The 23,192-nt window shown below is 36.3% G+C and overlaps 1 protein-coding gene across 2 annotated transcripts in view; it reads left to right on the top strand.

Moving 5' to 3' along the window:
- Window positions 1-23,192, top strand: part of Dock1 (dedicator of cytokinesis 1) — a 530,482-nt gene that overhangs the window by 307,117 nt on the left and 200,173 nt on the right. For both annotated transcript variants that reach the window (XM_004838739.4, XM_004838738.4), the window contains exon 28: window positions 20,933-21,034. In XM_004838739.4, the coding sequence (XP_004838796.2) occupies window positions 20,933-21,034 (102 nt within the window). The remainder of the gene's footprint in view (window positions 1-20,932; window positions 21,035-23,192) is intronic.

Below are 23,192 nucleotides of genomic sequence, written 5' to 3'. Positions count from 1 at the left end.
CTTTTGGAGGTGAATTTTGTGGTTTCCTTACATAGAGACTGTTTTTTTTCAATTTCATTTCTCCTATTTATCTTAAAAAATTAACTTTATAGTTTAGTTTTACAAAAAGAATGCAAAAGTCATACTGCCTATTCCTGTGTGTCCCTCAGCTTTCCCCGTTAACATTTCTACATTACTGCAATGCGTTGGTCACAACCAAGAATTTTAACACTGAAAAGCTCTTTGACTTTTAAAATTGTTTGATTATATACTTCAATGATTTATAAAAAAAATTTAGAACTACACAAATCAGCATCTTTCAAGGATTTTTTGAAAGTAGCTTAGAAATGTATACAAAACAATTTAACTATTAAATTCTGTGTACTTACTAGACAGTTAAAATCAGTTATCACTATAAATACTGTCTTCTAATGCCTTTTAAGAGTATGTAGTATTTAACACAAGATATTCCTGAACTTAATAATTCCATTTTAGTAATGTACTTCTAATATCTATTTGTGAAATAGAGTATTAATATTATTATTTCTTACCGAGGAGTGATGTGTCTATATAACTAAGTGGCATTTTGTTTTAAAGAAGTGACAGTTTTAATGGCATCAGTCCATTCTCTTCAGCCTCTCCTGCTTTGTTCGATTTCATCACTTTCTCCTTGTACGTAGAAGAGACCGAGAAATCTTCTCTGCCAGTGAGAGTCAAGATGGAGTGTGTTTCTTGTCTCACTCAGCAGGGAAAAGATAATTTGAAAAGATTCCTTGCTGGGCTGTAGGATGAGAAGTAGGTTGACATGGCCTTTTCTGCTTGGTTAATTCCTAGGCTTGACTAAGAATTGACTAAGAATAAGAAGAGCCAATCAAAATAACTTAACAGGCTCACAGCAAAAAAGAAGATATTGATATTTTCTTGGATCTGTATGTGTAACCATGTATAATGCTTGCCTGAATATGCTCTTTAAAAAATTCTGTTATTTACTCTTTGTGAATAATCCGATTGTTTTTCCCATGAGTCATCAATTACTTAGCAAGAATAGATCCTATTTTAATTACATCCAGAGACAATTTTAAACAATGTTATTTAAGATGGAGAAAGACTATTTAGAAATACTGATGTTGAATGTACCACCCATGGCTTAAATTATTTGAGCAGAAATTTGAAGTATGAATTTGGGAGTAAGGGCATGGAAGAAAACATGAAATAACAGTTCCTTTAGACTCAAAATGATAGAATGTTCAAGTACCTTTTGATTAATCTGAATGTTATTTGGGCCCAGAATAGAAAGAAAAGATTGTTTACTCATTAAACTAGAAATAGCACAACAATCACCATTTGTAATTTTGAAATCTTCTATTTAGTAAGTTACTGTAATGCATAAAATACATTTAAAAAATATATCCTGGGATTCACATTTTCTACCAGTTAACTCTTTTCTCTTCCCATCAGTTAATCTGAATTAAAGGGGTTTGGAAGTCATATATTATTATTGTCAAAAATATAGAAAATAACTTACAAGGAAAAGAACAAGAATTATAATTTGTTATACGGGGCCCGTGTGATTGAAATTTCTAAGTACTAAGCTGTCAGGTTTCTCATAATGGTATATTTTATTAAGAAAGACAGAAAATGAATACATTTTAGTCAGTCAAGCAAGAACTCCCCTGCTTGTGCCTCAGTACTGTTGGCCAGATTGGGGCCCACAGAAAGGAGGCAGTTTGCCCATGGCATGTGAGGTCTTATGTTTCTTTGAGCTTCCTTCTTTTAGATCCCAGAGACCTGACATCATGTGGGATGTAACAGAACCTCCACTTTTCTTTCTTTATATTCTTTACCAAGTCTTATTACTACAGAATACTGGCAACCCAACTAGAAGTTTTATTAGTTCTATCTCATGTACACATCAGATTGAATTTAGAGAAGGTAGCCTTTTGAGTTTGAGCAGTTGGAAATATAGCTTAGAAAATTGTAAGTGTCCTTTTCACCTTTTCACTCTGCACTTGCCAAGAATGGACTTTGTATCCGAGAGTATGAAAATAGAAAACCAAATAAAGACTAGTATTCATGAGAATTAGTGGACAGGATATGCCTATTTTTGAGTGGCCACTGAAGTTATTAGAGTTTCCCTAATGGGCAAGTTTCCCCCCACTCCATTACAGTGAGTATGCTTGTGGACTACAGGAGGATTGGATTTATAAGGAGAACGATTATGCATAAGACAGAAAATCTGAAGGCAAATAAAATTGAATAATGATCTTTCCTTCTCCTTGGTCCTAACTACAGTGATTCTTGACATTTTATGAAGGGTGAAATGTAAGAAGAAGATTGGCTAATGCTGCCAGCCAGGCCCTTTGGCTTACTGAAGTTCCTTAGAACCCAGGACTTTCCTGCCTCTGCCTCTGCTGCTTTCTCCCCCTCTGCCTAGCCACGGAGAGCACCGCAGGGCTCAGCTTGCCGGCTCCTTTTTCATAGTCATCACGATGACATAGCTCTTCTGCTGAGCTTTCTCTCCCAGCCATCCCACCTGCACTTGGTATCTGTCTAGGTCCCCCCCGTGCCATGTTGTCCCACAGCAACCAAGTCATTCCTTCATGGCCTTGTCATGTTGCATAAAATTGCTTCTTTAAAGGTCATTTTTCATGAGATGCAGGGACTGGAAGCATGTGACACATTTCCATTCATAGCCCAAGCCCCAGCACAGGACTTACCTTAGAGCAAACAAGTGCAGGTACTTGTGAATAGATGGATGAGTAGATGAGCCCGGGAGTCTACTTTTAGGTAACTCGCGGGTAGCCACCCTTCTTCTTCATGGGCCACCCTGCATCTCTCACATCCTGCTCTGAAGAGCACATGTGAGATACCCTAGCCAGACTTGCTCTTTGCCTCTGCACTTAGTCTTTGGTCTCATTTCTTTCAAGAATAGTTTCCACCCTAGTAAATTGGTGAAAATAATAGCAACTTGTGGATAGTAAATACAGGCATCCCTCAGTACCCATGAGGGATTTGTACTAGAAACATAGAGCATATCAAAATCTGTGGATGATCAAGTATTTTATGTAAAATGGTGTTGTGTTTGTAACCTGCGCACATTCTCCAATATACCTTAAATTATCTCTAGACTCCTTATAATTCTTAATGCAGTGTAAATGCTATGGAAACAGTGCTTATCCTGTGATATGTAGGAGAAAATGACAAAAAGTGTACATTTTCAGTGCACATGCAATTTGTTTCCCCAATTTTTTCTATGTTGGTTGACTGAATCTGTGGACATGGAATCTGAAGTTACAGAGGGTGTCTGTACTTCTTTTTAATATTTCACAAACAACCTTCCCCTCCACCCGTGAAGTTATTTGATGCCAAATTGTAGAGTAAGTGGAGGTAAAATACTTCAGCTATGTGACACTTTCTCAATGGGCTCTTGCTAAACATTTCAGATGTTTGTGCTCTTGCTAAACATTTCAGAATCTTCATAAGCATCACACCAGAGCTGCTGGCCCCAAGGGGGCTGGAAGACTCACTTTGCTTTTCTTCTGTTGGACAGTGGCCAGTAGAGAGAACTGAGCATAATGATTTCTCAAATGCTAAACAATCCTGTTAGCAATATGAAGATTTCTGCTTCTAGATGCTGAATTACATGTCTGGAGTTTGCTTCTGGGTGAGTACAAGGCAGCTTTGTGGACTGGGCTTATAAAGATCCAACATGACTGAGCCGTAATGACCCTGCAGTTGAGAGATCACCACAACGCTGGGAAAAGTACCTTGGAGCAGGACCTCCTTACTACCTCTGACTAACTAGACTCACCTCTCATGGCACAACGAGACCGGATGTTTTTCCTCCACGGGCAGAATCACACAAATTTTCTAACATATAAGATTGTCGTTATCATTTCAGTTATTATTTTTTAAATTGACAAAATTATATATGAGGTAGAACATGATGCTTTGATACATACACATTGTGAAGTGGCTAAATCAAGCTTATTAACTAACATGTATTACCTCACATACCTATTTTTGTTTTTCTTTTTTTTTTTTTTTTTTGGTACTGGGGATCGAACATGGGACCTTGTGCTTGCGAGGCAGGTGGCAGAACCACTGAGCTAAATCCCCGCCCCCTCACATACCTGTTTTTCTGTGGTGACACTTCCAATCTACTCTGTAGTTTTCAAGTATATATATTTCTAGTTAAATCTGGGTGATGTACAGTAGCTCCCTTGAACTTATTTCACTTGTTTAAATGGAATTTTACATTCTTTGGCCAACATTATCCTAGTATTCCCATGCTCCAACCACTGGTGACCACCATTTTACACTCTACTCTTACATTCCACACATAAGTGAGATCATGCGGTGTTTGTCTTTCTGTGCCTGCCTGGCTCATTTCACCTAGCATAATGTGCCTCATGCTCATCCCTGATGACGAAAGTGACAAAATTTATTCCTTTTTTTATGGCTGAATAATATTTCATACTGTGTATATACTATAGTGTCTTTATTAATCCATCTTTTGATAAGCTGCATCTATATCTTTACTGTGAATAATACTGCAATAAACATGGGGGTAAAGATAGCTCATCGACATATCAACATTTATACATCATAAATTTTCTTTGGCCGTATGTGGGATTACTGGATCATATGGTAGTCCTATTTTTTAGTTTCTTTGAGGAAGCATCATATTGCATTCCAAAGTGACTGTATTACTTTACATTTCTGCCAGGAGTATGCAGGGATTCCATTTTCTCCACATTTCCCCAGCAGTTGTTATCTTTCTTTTTCAGATAGAGGCATTCTAACAAATGTGAGGTAATATCTTCCTGTGGTTTTAATGTGCATTTCCCTGATGATTCATGATGTAGAGCTTTTGGTTCATGTATTCATTGGTCATTTGTGTATCTACTTTTGAAAAAGTATCAGTTTAGATCCTATGCCCATTTAAAAAAATTGGGTTATTTTCTTGCTATTGAGTTACTTGATTTACTTATGTTTTGAGTATTAAGCTCTTACCAGATAAACAGTGTTATGGCTTATATCTTGATGTTCCCCCAAGCCCTCCTGTGCTCATAGGTGGGGCTTTTGGGAGTGACTGGATAACAGCTGTGTGAAATTAGATCATGGGTATATGATGCTGGATTCATTCACTGATTGGTTTAGAGTTCTGGGTAGGGGTAATGGACTTACTGAAGAGGGAAGACCCTCCCTAGGTATCTGTGGCACCAACCAATAGGCTTGCAGCTTGGATGAATAAAAAGGGAAAGAAGAAGGAAGTCTCATCACTTTCTGCCATGCCATGAACTGTTTCTCCTCTGCCATTCCTCTTTGTTGTGCTGCCCAGCCTTGGAGCAACGGACTTATTGACTGAAACCCCTAAAAACTGTCAGCTAAAATAAACCTTTCCTCCCTTAAGGTGTGGGTGTTGGGTATTTTGTCCCAGCAACAACAAAGTAACAACAAAGACATGCTGTTTGCAAATATTGTCTTAAATTTCATAGGCCATCTCTTTACTCTGTTAATTCTTTCCCTTGCTACACTCAAACTTCTTAATTTGACAAAACCCTGTTTATCTTTTTTTACTCTTCTCTGTAATTATTATTATTATTATCATCATTTGAGACAGGGTCTCATTAAGCAGGTCAGGCTGTCCTTGAACTAGCAGTGATCCTCCTGCCTCAGCCTCCCAAGTGCTAGGATTACAGGCATGCACCACCACTCTTGGCCATGTGTGCCATCATGCTGGACCATGTGATTTTGGCTTCACAGCCAAAAAGTCATTGCTCAGAATAATCTCAAAAAGTTTTTCTATATGTTTCTTCCTAGTAAACTTAAAGTTGCAGGTCTTAAGTCTTTAATACAGTTTGAGTTGATTTTTACATATGGCATACTGTAATATTCTAATTTCATTCTTCCGTATGTGAATATCCAGTTTTCCCCATACCATTTATTGAAGAGACTGTCTTTTGCCCCTTGTGTGTTCTTGGCATATTTGTGGGAAATCAGTTGACTGGAAATTTGTTAATTTATTTCTGGGTGCTTTATTCTGTTTCCTTGGTTGATTTGTCATTTTGTTGTTGTTGTTTTTTAAAGACAATGCCATTCTGTTTTTATTACTATAGCTTTGTAATGCCTATAGCTTTGTTCTTTTTGCCTAAGATTGCTTTGGCTATTCTGGGTTTTGTATGGTTCCATGTCAATTTTAGGATTGTTTTTCTGTTTCTGTGAAAAATATAATTGGAATTTTGATAGGTCTTGTATTGAATCCGTACATCACTTTGGGCTGTATGGACATTTTAGCAATATTAATTGTTTTAGCTCATAAGGTGAGATATTAGTCCATGTATTTGTTCCATGTGTTTGTCCTGTTCAGTTTCTTTCATGAACGTGTTATAGTTTTTAGTGTATAGATCTTTCCCTGCTTTGTTTATTTATTCCTCATTTTTTTGCAGCATATCCTCTAGCATATTGAATTATTACCATTTGTGGAACTTTTCATCAAGTAACCGAGAAACTTTGTTTTAAGGCTTACCAGACAATTCTTTTTTTTTCAGGGAAGGGTTAAGGTTGGCTTTGAAAATGACATGAAGGTAGATTTTTAAAAAATATTTAAATGCCATCACTGTAGCCCCACCAAAGAGATTTTTTGCAAAGATGTATTCAATACTTATATATAGAAAAGATGTTGTTATAGCCCATGTCTGAGAATGGCCATTTTAAGATTATTGTAAAAAATATATATCAGTGCATAAATTTCTTTAGAATAGTGCCATTTAGATATAGGCTTGGAGATCTTTAAAGGACTAGGAATGAAACATATCTTCATCAAAAACACATTCACTCATTAATTGATGTCCTGATTTCTTGATTTGTGGACATGGTCAGGCTGAACAGTTTCCTTTTTCAGTTATTTATCTCAGGCCTTCTTTTCTGTGCCAGTAAATGTTTTTTACAACTAATAGAGAGGCAAATGGGTCATTCAGTCTGTGTGGCACAGATTCACTGAGGGCCTCCTTGGTGAAGGCTGTCTTCTGAGCTCTAGGGATTCATTGGCAAATGAGACAAAGTTCCCTGTCCTCATGAAGTTTGTATTTTAGTGAGGGTAGATTATGGCTGATGTAGTTAGTAGGCAGATTATGTAGTTTCTGTGAAGGTGGTCAGTACATGGATAAGGCGGGATGAGGGGACCAGATATACTGAACACAAATGTTCCTTACATTTTGAAGTGGAAGGTGTTAGGCAAAGGACTTGACAAAGGAGGCTTTGGTGCCAAGCTTTGTAGGAGGGGAGGACATGATCAGGTCTGGGGAAGGAAGCTGCTACTGAGGACACCAGTAGAGCAAAGCCCTAAAGGGTGTGGACTGCAGAAGGATTCCATGTTGGGTGGTGTGGCTGGAGTAATGAGAAGGATGGAGGAGTGGTTGGGGACCTGAAGGGAAAGGGACTTTTGAACAACTCTGGGCCTCACCAGTCTATACCATGGTCCACATTAGTGCTGCAGGTTACTTTTTAAATGATAAAGCATTTATTCTAAATATCGGGATTTTCCTATCAAATTTCCATGTAGTGGTGTTTGAGGTTTCTGATTCCTTCAAACAAATGCCTTATATTATTTCTATTTAACTGATCAACCTAGATTTCTGCTTTTTAACCACATCATGACACCAAGGCAGCTGATTTAAATTCAAAACAAGTGGGCTTCATTTCATTATCTTGTAAGCTTCTTGCTAGACAGGAATGAAGAACATTCCAGTTTGCAAACTTTTAACTGTGTAGATGGATAATTAGCTAGTGAAAAACATACTCAGTTTTCCAAACAAGTACTGATTCTGGAAAGTAATTAAAATTAGTCATTATGGTACCACTTTGTGGATTTACCTTCCACTGCATGCTGTTAAGATCTTGTCTAAGCAAGATTAATAAAAAAATAAAAAATCTTGACTGAACATCTGTTCCAAAATGACTTTCAATTTGCATCTTGTCTGTGACTTCTGATTAGAGTTTGGAGTTCAGGTAGCAGGAAACTGATTTGATCTGTTATGATCTCTTTGTAATTTTGTGTGGGGGCCAATTAGCTTAAATGTCTATGACTGTCATAAGTAAAAAATAAATGAAAATATATGGATTTATTCAAGGAGATTAATCTCAATATAGCAGTGTTTTGTATTTTCTAATTAAAATTATGACAGTCACCAATATGATCAATGTTAAGTGTCTATTTGTAATTACTAAATACAGCTCTAAATTTCAATAATATTAGTAGAATGGCTTTTTCTAATATTTTCATTATTTTAGGGCTATGTAAAAATAACTTAGAAATTGAAATATGAATAATGTCTGTGTGACATTTGATAGATAGATAGATAGATAGATAGATAGATAGATATAGATATAGATATCCCTTTGAATATTTTTCTCAGTGAGTGGACATCCAAGAGATTTTTTTTCATAAACCATGATGTGAAAATATTTATAATTTATACTCACCATATGCATGACTGTTGACTTACTCCAGATGCCAGATGGTCATTTTAAGATACCAATTCACATCAACTTTGACAGGAGAAAATAATGTTTAAATTCAGCTGCCAATAAGCCCCCTGTCAGTACACTCACAAGAGAATGGGCTTGTATAAGGGCTTCAAGTCAGTGCCTGGTGCACATAGTATCAAATGAGAATTGTAAAAACATGTTGCCTCTTAAGTTTTGCTGTATTACAGCTTCACTTATTACAGCTTCACTTTACATAATTACATCTTTTTGAGTACTACTTACTGTTACCCTATTAATACAAATTTAAAAGTACCATATAACGTGTTTTTGATGCTCACTTTTAGTGCTGCTCCATTTGACTTTCAATAATAAAACTTATTTTGTAAAAATATTCATATTTCTTTAGTTTGATATAGTTTATTACAGCTGCTCCCTAGGTTAAGCTACTTGCTGAATATAATACCCAGGATTTATATTAAGCTATTATATAGCTTATTGTATAACATATAGCTTGTATATAATATATAGCTTATCATATATAGCTTATTATATAGATACTATATAGCTATATTGTCCTGATAGTGCTAGTTTGTGTAGTAAGGCTAGAAACAGAAATCAGACTGCAATTAGAAAAGACAATCCAAAATTATGGATAAATGTTATTTTAATTTATTTAGAAACCTTATTCAAAGTAAAAACCCTCCTCCAATCTTTTAGAGAATTTTATAAATTCAGTTACAAAAATATACTTACCAAATTCAATGGTTTTCACACAGACACAGACACACACACACACACACACACACACACACACACACACATGCCAGTAGAAACCAAGGTAACAAAAGCTATTTAAGTAAGATCCGTATGATGAAACCACAAAATATTCCTGAATGGCATAGAAATAGACTTGAACAAATAGAGAAACAGTTTATGTGTCTAAGTGGGAAAGCTGGTATTGTAAGCCTCCTCAGTGAGCTTCCAATTTAAACCCCAGTGGGATATGTTTCTCTCAAAATGTGGTCCTGTAGTTCATGTGAAAGAATAAATTGGTATAAATACTCAAGAAAACTGTGAAGAACAAGAGCACATATGAGGTAAGGTTTGTAATACTCAATAGCAAAACCATTTGAAAGCTGTAATATTTAAAGCATTAATTAAATTGAAACTAGTTCATTTCTTTTTTGTATAAGAGCAATAAAAATATTAATATTAATTGTACATGGCTTATAGGAAATTGTGATTTGAAATTTTCATATATATATATATATATATATGTATATACGTGGCTAAGGTTAAGGATATACAGTGAAATCCACCCTTTATAGTTCTGAACTTTGGCCAATATGTACAGTTATGGAACCACAACCATCAAATACAAGATATAAAATATTTCACTTATTTTGCCTTTTCCAGAATGTCATTGAGTGGGTTTATACAGTATATGGTTTGTTTCACATAGCACATTTTGAATTTATCTGTTTATCAGTTTTTATTGCTGAGTAATATTCCATCATATGGATGTGCCAGAATTTTTCTGTTTACTACAAAGTAAACATGGGAAGGTGTCCAGTGACAGTTACAATACAAATAAAACCGATACAAACATTTATGTAGAGGTCTTGGTGTGGACATGGGCTTTCATTTCTCTTGTGTAAATACCTAGGTAGGATGGTGGGTCATATGGTAGGTAAATATTGACTGTCTATGAAGCTCAGATTTTCTTCTGTTTTCTTTGAAAAGTATCATTGTTTCAAGTTTTGCATTTAGGGGTTTGATAGCATTTTTCAGTTAATTTTTGTATGATGGTAGAAGGCAGTGATGGTAACTTTTTTGAGCTTTCAATGATACAAACAGCCTGCTGCAGCACATGTGCCATAGGTTCCACAACGGTGTATGGTATGGATCAACCCTTCACTCTTCCCTTCCTCTCTGCTTTTGTCCTTCCCTTTCACTTCAGTGTCACCTCATTTATTGGAAAGACTATAATTCAGCATTGATTTTTCATAGCACCTTTGTTGAACACCAGTTAATCATTTGTACATGGTCCGTTTTTTAAAAATCTACATGTCTGTTCTTTCCACTGCCATGCTTTCTTGCTGAAGTTTTATAATCTAATCCAGTAGTGTGTGACCTTTGAGTTTGTTCAAAGTTGGCTTGACTCTTTTTTTTTCCATATATACTTTAGAATCAGATTGTTAATTTCAGCATATATTCCTGCTACCATTTGGAAACTAGATCTATTGGCATCTTAAGGATACTGAGCCTTCCAAGCTATGAGCATAGTATACTCTTCTACTTTTTATGGCTTTACTTGATATTCTAATCAGACTCTTAGTAAATTTTTATATGTTTCCACTATCACCATCATCATCACCACCACCACAGCCCCTATTCACTTCTGTAGCAAGATCGCATGCTACTATCCTTAAATAGTACCTAATGTAAACCTCTCAAGAATCTCAGATTTGGGATCAGTATTTCAGTTTTATAGGTCAGGAAACTGACACTCAGGAAGGTTGCACAACCATTCTCCATCGAGTGATAATTCCAACTGTGCCCCTGAGGATTTTAGCCTTTACTTCTGGACTAATTTTCTAACATGTTCTTACATAATTTTTAGCATAAAACAAAACATATTATCTGAGGATGAAAAGAGCAAAAGTAATACTGGGAATCCATATTTGGTCATATAAAGAGGCATTTGTACTCTTAAGAATTTTGCTGCAGAGTCTTTATTAAGATCAGAATACATCCATTTGGGCCGGGGATTTAGCGCAGTGGTTTCGCTGCCTGCTGCGCAAGTGCAAGGACCTGAGTTCCATCTCCGGTACCAAAAAAGAAAAAAGAAAAAAAAAGAATACATCCATTCATCAAATGGTCCAATTCTATTAACTGTTCTTACTTTTAAGAAAAATGCATATGATGAGACTTTATATGCAAAAAGAACCTCATCTGTTTAATTATATTTAGCCATTCAAACATGTTAGTGTGTGAATATTCCTGTTTAAATGTCTTTACTGTAGCCCTCTACTCAAGTGTGAGTTAAGATCTCCAAATCATTGCTCATAGTCCTGTAATTATATACAGTACTAGTTCCTTGGATTGGAAAATCATTCCTCTCAGAATTCCCTTGGGAATCTGTAATCATTCCTCTTTATAATATTTGAAAGACTGTATTTTAATTGTTGTCATGTCTGTTTTCTCACTAGCGTGGGGGAAGGCATTGTTTTTGCTCAAGTTTTTATTTAAAAATTTTTCATGGAGAGAAATGTTGAAAAGTATTTCAGTAAAACCTGCATAGACTCACTGCCTGTTCATATTGTACCATGTTAAAAAGAAAACATCTGGACCAAAAATTGATTATAGACACCGTGGAACATCATCCCTGATGGTTTTAGTTATCTCTCAAGAGTAATTCTGCCATATTATCACAATAATACTGATACTTCTGAAAAGCAATAGTTGTTCTCTAATATGATGTAGTATTTACTTTTATGAAAATTTCCCATTGCTTTGTTTTGAAGGATCCAGACCATTGATTTTTTTCCCAATGTGTCTGTTCCTTTCCTCGTGATTGAATATTTTTGTCTAAAAATACTACCAAAGTGATAATGTGTACTTGGCATTCCATCTCACCAGGAGGCCAAAGCTGTAATTAGGAAGAATCCTGGGATGATACTTTCAGCTGGACTAAATGTCTTGGTCCCCACAGACCTTTAACTTAATGGTTTCATTGTCCTTTGTTGATCATTGCCTGGATCCACATTCCTCTAGGTGTAGAAACTTAGATTTCTAATTATCTCCATCCTCTGTGTTGCTTAGCTTGCAGATTCTGTAGGGAAGCTTTTCAGTTTTACCTCTCAACTCCATCCATCCTTGCACGTGTATCTGTATAGACTCAGGGTTTATTTACATGGTTTCCCTCACCCAGTGTGTTACATTTCTTTGCTCTCATTATTCATTTTGACACTCAGGTTGTCCCAGTTGGCCTGCATTTGGCCACCTGAGCCTTAAGTCTCCTCTTTTCCCCTTTCATGGCCCTGCCAGTCTTGAAGACAGTCCTGGACCAGGATTCCGTTGTGGTTATCCAAGTGTGGCTCTTTTTTCATTCATCTGCCGGCTGATCCCCAGGAACTCAGTGCTTTCAACAGCACACACCCTTGACTGATTTTTGAGCATTGCACTTGATCCTGCTCTGCCCTGTTTAAATCTCACCCTTTGGCCTTGTCCTTTCCATATTTTGTGATAGCTTGCACCTTAGGAATCTGAGGAACCTTCAGTTTTGTGAGTGCTGTGGTGAGGGCAAACAGGAGATGGGCATGGGGCGCTTATGGGACCTGTGTTTGCTGTTAATGCTTTCTTTACACACCTGCTAGACAGGCACATTGTTTCTGCAGAGTGGTTCTTGGGTCCCTGCAAACTGAGTCATGCTCCACCAAGTAGGTGATTTTGAAAGCAAAGGTCAATGCATTTTTTGCCATGTTCACTTTGGCATTTTACATAGTTTTAAGCAAAAAAGCTGTTGGTGATCTATTATGATGTGTACTATTTGAGCATATAACCCTATCCTACGTGTGTATATTATGTGTAAATAAAAAAAACTTGTAAGAAATTTCTTATAGCAGATTATCTGTGGTCATTTATATAATAATCTTGTATTTCAAAATATATACCCTCCCTATGATTCATTGATTCATTTTAACACTTGGTATGTGACATTATCCCTCCTTACTACATCATCCAGGCAATGTGATATTCAATTTAAAGACAATATCCTTTTATGACATATGCATTCCATTTTCCCTAAGAATTTTACCTTAAATGTAAGTTTGATGGCAGTAGTGTCCTTTTATATATGAAAGTCCATTATAACAGTGTGTAGTCTTATTGATCCTGTCTTCAGTAGCAGGGGTTCATTAAGATAAAATGACTCTTGTTTCTATTACATTGTGTTCACCGATAATGTCATATGATAAGACTTGGAAATCTTAAACTCTCTGAGGCGCTAATATAACCTGATTTATTGAGTTTATAAAAATAAACTATAAATTGTTTTGCTTTACTATCTTATGTTACCAGCAAAAGAATTACATTACGAAGTTATGTATAACATATATATATTCCTCATTGTACCATAAAGTAAAATTTTTATATTTTTATCCTGTATAATAAATGTGAATAAATGTTTAAATTATAACATTAAATAAGTAGCAAATAATTGTTATGGTTATCTTAATATCCAAATATTCCCTTTTGGTATATGTCCAATAAATGTCTTCCTACAATTACTCCCATTGTAAAATTGAAATTGACTTTGTTTTTTAAATTAGATTTCATTCCTTACAGTATCTGGAATGATATTAGGCATTAGTTCTCTATGAATTTAACCACTCAATTTAGATTTAACACATGCTAAATTTTGTTGCTACTAGTTGAAAACAGTTGATGACATTATTGTAGTTTATTAACTGTACTATTTTCAGTTTTGTGTAGTTTCTTTTAACAACATTCCTTACACTATAGTTCTTTATAAAATAAGGAAATCACAATATTTTAGAAAGTAAATGACTAAAAATTAACCATGAGGTCTTGAATAAAGACATTACAGGACTGAAATCACAATCCCTTTTACTGTGGTCTATGTATCTGGGAAAGTTCAAATCATGTGAGAAAACTGTTATTTCTTCTTTCTTGTTGTTTTTTTTTATGAACTTCAGTCTTGTTGATAGCACCCAATTCAGCCTTTTTATTATATCGTATGCTTAATCAAATATTTAATTAAAAATACAAAGTTCCTTGGTAAGGTACAGTAATGCCTCTTGAGAATTTTAATGTGTGTAGCGGGGCACACTGTCTTCTCTGTCTTCATTTCACAACTTTGTTCTTTTGGTATTTTTGATAACTATAGACATTCCTTCTTCCACTAAACTCTAGCAGGGTTTTGAGGTATCTTTGAAGAAATTCCATGTGATTTAAAAAACAGCTAAGTGAGGAAATTAAAGCAAAAAGAAAATACTGTATTTTTATTTCAACAAATATAAAATAAGGGAACAACAATCTTATTGAGATTATAGAATTTGGAAGCATTTTTCCAAGTACACTGTTACTACTTTAAATCTGAGTAACATCATATGGTTTAGAAAGGCAAATAGTTCAGTTTGTCTTGACAGCCATTCCCTGTGCATTCTTCTCCATTCTCCATTTTCAATTCTCAATTCCCAATTCACAGTGGCAAATCTTCCTACCTCCATAGTGTTTTAGAATCATTGCTTTATTCCTGGTCCTCTAAATTCTCACAACAGTGCATCTTGGTAGACCGAGCAGTCAGTGGCCCTTTCATTTTGAATATGCATGCATTTTTAGTGAAATTAAATTATAGCATTTAGTTAACCAATTTTATTTAAAAAATCTTTTAAAAGTTTTTGTGATATAGATTGAAATATACCATTTAATTGTTTTTAGTACATTCACAGTTATTTTAACACAGTCAATTTTAGAATGTTTTCATCACCCTTAAGGAAAACCTATTCCTGCTATCAGTCACTCTTTAATTCTCCCCAAATCTCCAGTTCCAGGCAATCATTAACTTGCTTTCTGTCTTTACCTATTATGGACATTACTTAGAAATTCATATAGCATGTGGTCTTTTGTGACTGGCTCGTTTGTGAGGTTATGCTAAGAAATCAGCTGCAATTTTGATAGTGATTTTGTCTAATCTGTAGATCAATCTAGAGTGTTGTAGTCTTAGCAGTATTAAGTTTTCTACTCCATGAACATAGGATATTTCCCCATTTAAGACTTCTTTGATTTCTTTTAGCAATAATAGTGACAATATTCAGTGTACAAGTCTGACACTTCTGAAGTATTTCAGTTTCTAGAATTCTCTTGTCTTTACTTGCATTTCCTCTCAGTCTTCCAGTCTTTCCGAATTCATGTGTGTTTTTAAAAGTTCTTTATTGTCAATTTGATGTGAGGAATCAATGATAAATTCATTGTTTGAAATTCTTATTCGTTGTTATATGAGAGTTCCACTTACTATATTTTGGCAGACTTTGGAGGAATTTTGGGGGCTAATTTATGACATTTTGAGACTTTGTGTTTTTTGGATTTCTTGTTTTTGCCTTCTAAATCTCCTCATAGAAAAGAAAGTATATACACATTTACCACTAGATTTTCATTTAGAAAACAGAAAGCCTTTGTGTTCCACAAGCCTTTGAACTTATCAGTACCAAGAACTTATCTATATCGATTTATTTCAAGTTACTTTACTTTTAGATGGAAGATCAACTGTCATTTACATTACCTTTTTTATATTTTATTCTCATTAAGCTGGTTTACAGTATTGATTCTTTGGACTGAATGTTTCCCAAAAAACAAGTCATTCAGAATTCACTAAGTTACACAACTTCCCACCCTCATCACAGTTTTTCTTTAATTTTAAGTGATGGTTATGGAGTAGATTTATTTTCATTAGTATATTTGAAATTTAAACATCTAAGTGAGAGTTCCCTTCAAGGTACTTGTCTTGGTGAAAGATAACATGGTTAAAATTTTACCAAGACCCAGCTGTAAATCAGCTAGTTACCAGTGTCCTTTTATTCCATGTCCGTGCCTGCCCTCCCCACTCATTGCTCCTGGCTGTTTGTTGCTGAGTAGCTTTTGTGGTTTGCAGGTCTGCCCAAAGATCCTGTTGCATTTCGTGAGCCTAAGAGAGTATTAACATTTCCACCTTTGCCATGTGTCCCACGGTGCAGACACATGCTGCATGGGATGCAGAAACTCTGGGATCAAGAGCATCAACATGGATGGAATTACCAAGCATTTTCATACCTTAATTTCCAGTTTTGTGATTCAGTCCATTTTACTTACACCTTCAAGATTCTTCAGGACTAGGAATTAAAACTTGGATTTTCCCCTTCAATCCATGCATTCATCCTTAGACAGCTATCCACAGCTGACAATGACACTGTTCAAAGGCTGTGTCTCATCTTGTTTCTATTCTCCAGTCTGTCTTTTTTTGTCTTTTTTTTCAACCTGTTCTTTTTATGTCCTGCAGCAATATCTTACATCAAACTCACCTGACACAACCTGTCCCTTGCTCCGCCACCAGGGCCCCATTTCACCTGTTCCCAGTTCTGCCTCTCATCTACCTATCTTCAGTTCTATCTTCTGTTTTACCTGTGATCAGTTTTGTCTGTTCTTTTGATCTGTTCTCCATTCTGCCTTTGTTCCCTTCCAACTTTCCACCTTTCTGGTATACTGGGACTCAGTCAGACTTAAAAGCTGGGGTACTGAGAGAGGTTTGAGAGGGGCTTGTGGAATGGAGGTTCAGATGAGGTATCAAGGAGAAATATAAGGCAGGATACAAGTCTGCACTGATGATGGGCCCTGAAAGATTTTTAAGGATGAGAGAATAGGAAATGAATGGCTGAGGGGCAGAGAGAGTTGGTCCCTCCTCAGAGACGAGGCCTTTTGTTTTGCAGGACTGGTTTTTAAAGCATTTATATGTTTTCTGCTTATAAAAGTAATCTAGCCACATTCTTTCACTTCTGATTACAATCTGGACTGTTTTTTACCCCCTAGTCATTTTGTGTTTGTTTATTTGTTCCTGTGCTATTTATGCTTTATATTACTGAAATGCTTATGCATAATTATCTCCATTTTTTTCTTCAAGTGTTTTTTCATGTTATTATAATGTGTCGTATTTTTTGGTTAATGTTTAGTATTTGTACAATATTTCATCATAGCACTATGATTGCTTGGTTTAACCAGTAAAATTATAGGATACTCAGTTCACTTTGAACTACAAGCAAACCACCAGTATTTTAGTATTATATGTATATCCCATGCAATATTTTCAATGCAATATTTTGGACATATTTATTTTTTCTTATTTACCTGAGGTGAAAAATTGAAGTGGACATTCCTGTATTTTATCTTGCAATCATTCAAAATATCATATTACTTGCATATTTCTTGCTTTGGACACTTACATATTTTCAGTGATGCAGTAGACATTTTGAGACATAAAATTTCCTATTTTGAATTACTTTTTAGGTGGGTTGTTAGAAGTACAATTACCAAGGAGATGAGTTGTTTTTTTCCCCAAGACTTTTCCATCCTATTACCAAATCGCTTCTAAAAAGGTTATAGCAATTTATGCTTGTACCAACAGCATCTAAGAGTCTTCATTCCCTGTACCCTTTCTAACATTATCATCACTTAAATAGTTATTTGCTATTTTGGCAGGCAAATAATGATATATCATTTTCCTCTTTGACTACTAATAAGGTTCACATTTTTTGTTTTTGTTGTTGTTTATAGGTATTCAATATCCTGGTTTTGAAATTTTCTGCAAAAGCATCCTGTCTCTTCTGCCCCCAATTTGCATTGCTTTGAAGTCGCAGGAATGTTTCTTATTTTTATTTAGTTAATTATTTTTATTCAGAGGTTGAGGTTGAAGCCCAATCCACAGGCTCAAGTTCTAAGATGACTTTGCAAAATGGCTTGCCACCAGCCTACCTGCCAGCCTACCCATTGTTTAAAAATAAAAGCTTCATGTGATTCCCAAATGCATTTAAAATAAATCAATTAAAACATAGAGTATAGTAATTTTCTTCTGAGCCTGCAGAATTAAAATTTTTTCACAGTTCTCCCTCATTTTTGTTCCTAGTGTATGACTGGTTTAAAATACAACTTCTATAAATACTTGGTGTATCCACCCTTATAAACCCACTACCACACAGTACAGGGTTCTGCTGTCTTCATGGTATAGTACTTCCCCTATAAAAACTCCAGTTTCCCAAGGATGATGCTCCGATCTCAAAGGACAAGGAGAGGATGGGGAGGATTTCTACAAATTTCAGCAGGCCCATTACCCCTTTTTAGTAGAGTCCCGAGGTCCGGCTTAGAAAAGAGCTGAAATAGCAAGACTGGCTTCTTCTAAGAAAAGAAAGAACTGTACAAATTGCTTTTGGCCCATTTCCTTAGGTTAAGTAAAGAGGGCATGTGCTTTGCCTGGTAGCAGTCCTCTTAACTCATAGTGATGGCCTGTCCTTTGCCCTTGCTAGGCCTGCTCTAATTAGTCCCCACTGTTGTTAAATAGGGGCCATTTGACTGCTTTCTCAGTGACATTCTTGTATAGCAAGAAGACTTCTCAACTGGCCATTTGCTTATTCCCTGCACTTACTTTGTGGATATTCCTGTATTTTTTTCATTTTTATTTTCATTTTCAGTATCATATCAGTTCCCCCACTCGTTGCCTTGCATGAATTTTTCAGCAGTTCATGGCAGTCTGCTCCCTAAATTGACTATGTCCATGTTACCTGTTCATGTACCTGGCCTGACCCTGGATATATGAGCTTTTCTCGTCTGTGTTACTCAGTGCTCCTGCCCTCAGCCTCCTCAAGATTCCTCAGGAGTCTTTGTTTTCTATTTTCAATTTGATGTTTCAAGTTAAGCACAGTACTATATTGCTTCTGGATTATAAGTAGCTAAGTTGATGATTTCAATGATACTAATATATAAGTCTTCATTGTTGAACTGCTTTGACCTGAAGAAATTACAGTAACTTGAGTACCTGCTAGTTGCATGTGGGCTGCTATAGGCTGCTTCTTGATTTGGAAATGTTCCTCATCTCACAGGGAGGAGATCCGCTGCATCAAGGGGTGTAGTGTTTGTTATATGTGCCTTTCTCGTACATCCCCTTCCAACTTTCTCTGATGACTACAAGAGTGGGAAAAAAGGGAAGTTCCATCTTATGCTAGTCATCAGCAATCTTCTCAAACTTCTCAGAGAAAGAATGAAAAGACACATCTGGATAGGAGGGAAGGAAATTATGTCAGCCACTAAGTACTTGCCTTATATCCTTGAAGTGCTGGTTTCACATGCAGCTTTCCCAATTACTCAAAAGGTGAAACCTCTATTGTACGGGAGAAGAAAATTTCCCGTGGTTGAAAGAGGTTTTGGTTCTCACAGCCTCAATGTAGTGCATGATCAATATGTAATGTTATGCAGGTGATTGTCCAAGAATGGCATCTCATAAGGAGAAGATGAGATACAAAGGCAGTTGCTCCTGAGTCTGATGGGATGCCAAATATTTATGTATTTCAAAAAGTTTACATATATAAATAGACATTTTACCATTTTACTAATCACTCCTCCAGTGTAAAACAAGCATTATTTAGCTCTTTTCCTGAACATCACCAACTTAGAATCTAAATCTCAGCAATTATCATCATTCACAAATAATTTACATTTCTGGGCAAATGGAAAATGCCATATCATCATTATTGTATTTGTTCAATTTGTATAATACATCCTTTGAGGACTCATTTGGAAGCATAATATGTATACTGTAGATATAAAATGGATTGAAGAAAATATTGGACTTTAACATTTCACTCTAGAGTGTATATTCCAAATTAATACAAAAGACATTCAGGCATTCACATATATTGCTGCAAAAAGTAGAGTTAGTAAAAGAATGCAATTTGGGAGCTCATTTACTGGGGGGAAAAATAGTGATGTGTCTCACACTATGTCTAATCCGATAATTCTGCCAGACTTGTACTGGCTTAATGGGAGAAAATATATGTCCTATGTTTCTTAAGATATCATTAACTTAGGGGCATATATTTAATAATAAGAAGGGCTCTATAATATCAGCCTTGGAAGTGAGAAATTGCAGTAAATGGCGAGAAGACAGCCACTGAAGCATATACCCTTCAGGGCACACCCACAGCCACACACATACTGGCCACAACTGTGTGCTTACCTGCTTCGGCTCTGCACTTTCTCCACATCATGATTTTGTTTGTTTTTTTGCCCCCCCCCCCTTTTCCTTTCCAGTCAGCTCTGTCTGGTATAAGAAATTCCCATCTCTCTCACTTGACATTCTGATGAGCCTGCCTCTCCCCCCCACCCCCATTCTTCTTCAGGAAGAGAATTGGACCATAACTCATTGTGGAGTTGGTGGTGATTCCCTCTAAATTGGTCATGGGGGACACAGGCAGATTTTGAGAAATAAAAGGCCTCTCTTGCCATGGCCGAAGAGGAGGGGCTATACACACAGTTTGCCTGATAATAAGGGAAGCAACTTTCCAAGTGAGCACAAAACATGAGTGGCTGGGATTTCAATCCTGTCTTTAGTTTTTGTGTACTTAATTAAAAATTACAGCTTACTGTTGTAGTCTAGACAGCCTTGTATCCATAATCATTTAATGCATCTAAAAGGAAATAAATATAGATCCCCCCCCAAAAAAAAAACCCGAGGTTGAAAGTGAGCAATGTCTTATGCTGCTCAGCCTTGACCAAAGCATGGCAGGACTTGGGGCTCTCAGCCCAGGCCCCGTCACCTCTTCCTGGCAGTGCACGTGCCAGACCTTCAGTTTACATCAGCTTTTCTCCTCAAGGATTCCTCTCTCCCCATCTAACTCTATCTTTGGTCCATTTGCAGGGGAACTTTGTGGCTTGCATGACAGCTATTTTACGACAAATGGAAGATTATCATTATGCCCACTTGATCAAGACTTTTGGAAAAATGAGGACTGATGTCGTGGTGAGTCTCCTTTTATGCATTTCATGCACTAGAGTTTGGAACCAACTTGATAATCACGCAAACTTGCCTCTGGTTGATTTCAGAAGCCACTCAGTCTAAGCAAAGCCCTGTTTTTTAATAAGAAAAGCTTCCTGACTTGCAGATACAGATCTATCACTGCTCTGAAGAATTATTCAGACTGGGAGTCCAGAGAAATCTGTTGTCTTTTCTGGTCACAGTGTCATGTCCTGTGCCTTGAGGTCATTACCAGTTTAGAGATGTTATCTGTGGACAATTGGGCATGAACTCCTGTGATTTATTGGTTGACTTTCCACAGCAGAAGCCTGAGAGTCTTTGTGGCTTTAAGCTGCACTCCATTGTTAATTAGCTCCAATCATCGATGGTCATCTGAATTTCTCCAAATAATTTTCTGGTCAGCCTCAGTAAAACCATGATACAACTTAATTAGGAAAAGGACCATAGAGGGAATTTTTTTTTTTTTTTTTTGGTACCTGGGAGGGGATCGAACTCAGGACCTTGCGCTTGTGAGGCAGATGCCGGAACCACTGAGCTAAATCCCTGGCCCAATAGAGGGAAATTTATCACTTAGGAGCTACTTCCCTGATAACCCGAAATTACATTGCCATATGGCAGATATCCTCAGTAAGGCTAAGCCAAACTTGTTGGCATGGTTCCTGATCACAAGTTGACTTGAACTCTTGGATTCCATTTCTAAGGACTCATCAGTATCCACAGAATAATCACAGATTCCCATGGAATATACCATATTTACGATTCCAGAATAAGGTTTGTTGTACTTGTCGAAAGATAGGTAGGGTAGGTAGGTGGGTAGGTAGATTGATTGATTTCAAAGAAGAACATAAATGAACCTGCACCTCAAAATCATACCAATTTCCTTTAAACAGAAGAGTGTACAAGTTTGTGTGTGTTGCGGTTTTCTCTGAATATTAATGAGCAGTTAACAGTAGAGGCATACTTAAGTATGTAATAGAAGCTTAAATATTTTCCTATGCTCTGCTTTGGTCAGAGAAAAGAATATGTGAACAATTTCATAGATAACTTTCTGGGCTGAATAATAAAAGTTTTCTGAATGAGAAAAATTACCCATCCTGAGAAGTAAGGACTCCAATTAATACTTTGTGCTTTATCAGAACAGTCACATCGTCAAAGCCTCCACAGGCAAACTGTTAAAAACATCTAATCTAAACTATTAAGTAGTGCTGATCATAGGGAAGCTTCAGTGTTTTGTGAAAAGTGACTATATAACATGATGTTTAAAAATTACTATAATTCACTGAATTCCAAGTGTGTGCCCTCTCTCCTTTCTCAGAGCAGAGAATCAGATGTATTTATACCATGTTGTGTTCCTAATTTCCCAAGAGATTCTTTTCCCTTATACACAGCAGTTTGGGAAATCAATTATTTGCAGACAATTTGATTTCCATTATAAAATGGTATTTGTGATTTGGATATCTCAAATTCGTACTGCAAGGATGGTAAACTTTTTTTGTTGTTAATCTGTCAGAACCTTTGTAAAATATGTTCCTATTCATTAACTTTAGGTAGAGTATTTGACTACTTTTCTATTCTGACAGCTATCATAAAAATAAGGATCATTTCATGTGAAATAATTGGGAGTTAATCAGTATTCCAAAATGAAAATAACCTACACCATTTCCTGGACATTTGGTTTCTTCTAACAAGCACTGAACTTTAGGTTTTCAAATTTATCACCTTTTGGTGTTAGTGAGTTACTTCCATGAAAAAAAAATCACCATCATTATCAACACCAAACTGACATGCCACAGAGCTATTGCTTTTTTAGTGGCCCTTTGACTCCAAGATAAGGAGAGCCCAGGTAGAAAGACTGATCCAGAAAAGAGAAGCAATGACATTGTCCACTCAAATCTCCCTGCCAGTAGAAGCAGTCCTTTCTCTCCTATTTGAGCCACCAACAATTTTCTGACTCTTCTGCCGTGGAGGTAAGACCTGCTCCATGCTACTACTATCTTGTGTCCAGGGCTCAGATCAGGACGGGGAGCAGAACACTTCCCCAGAGCCTCCAGCCTCAGGTGGAAGTGATGAGGGGGACTGTGCAATTTCCAGGGGAGACTGCAGACTTGTTACAAATCCAAACTGAATTGTTCTGGAAAAACAT

Source organism: Heterocephalus glaber, unplaced genomic scaffold (assembly GCF_053883595.1).
Source record: "Heterocephalus glaber isolate CG9 unplaced genomic scaffold, H.glaber_assembly_v1.0 deba00001497, whole genome shotgun sequence".
Lineage (NCBI taxonomy): Eukaryota > Metazoa > Chordata > Mammalia > Rodentia > Bathyergidae > Heterocephalus > Heterocephalus glaber.
Note: the sequence above shows the minus strand (reverse complement) of the source record. Positions and strands in the feature narration are given on the sequence as shown.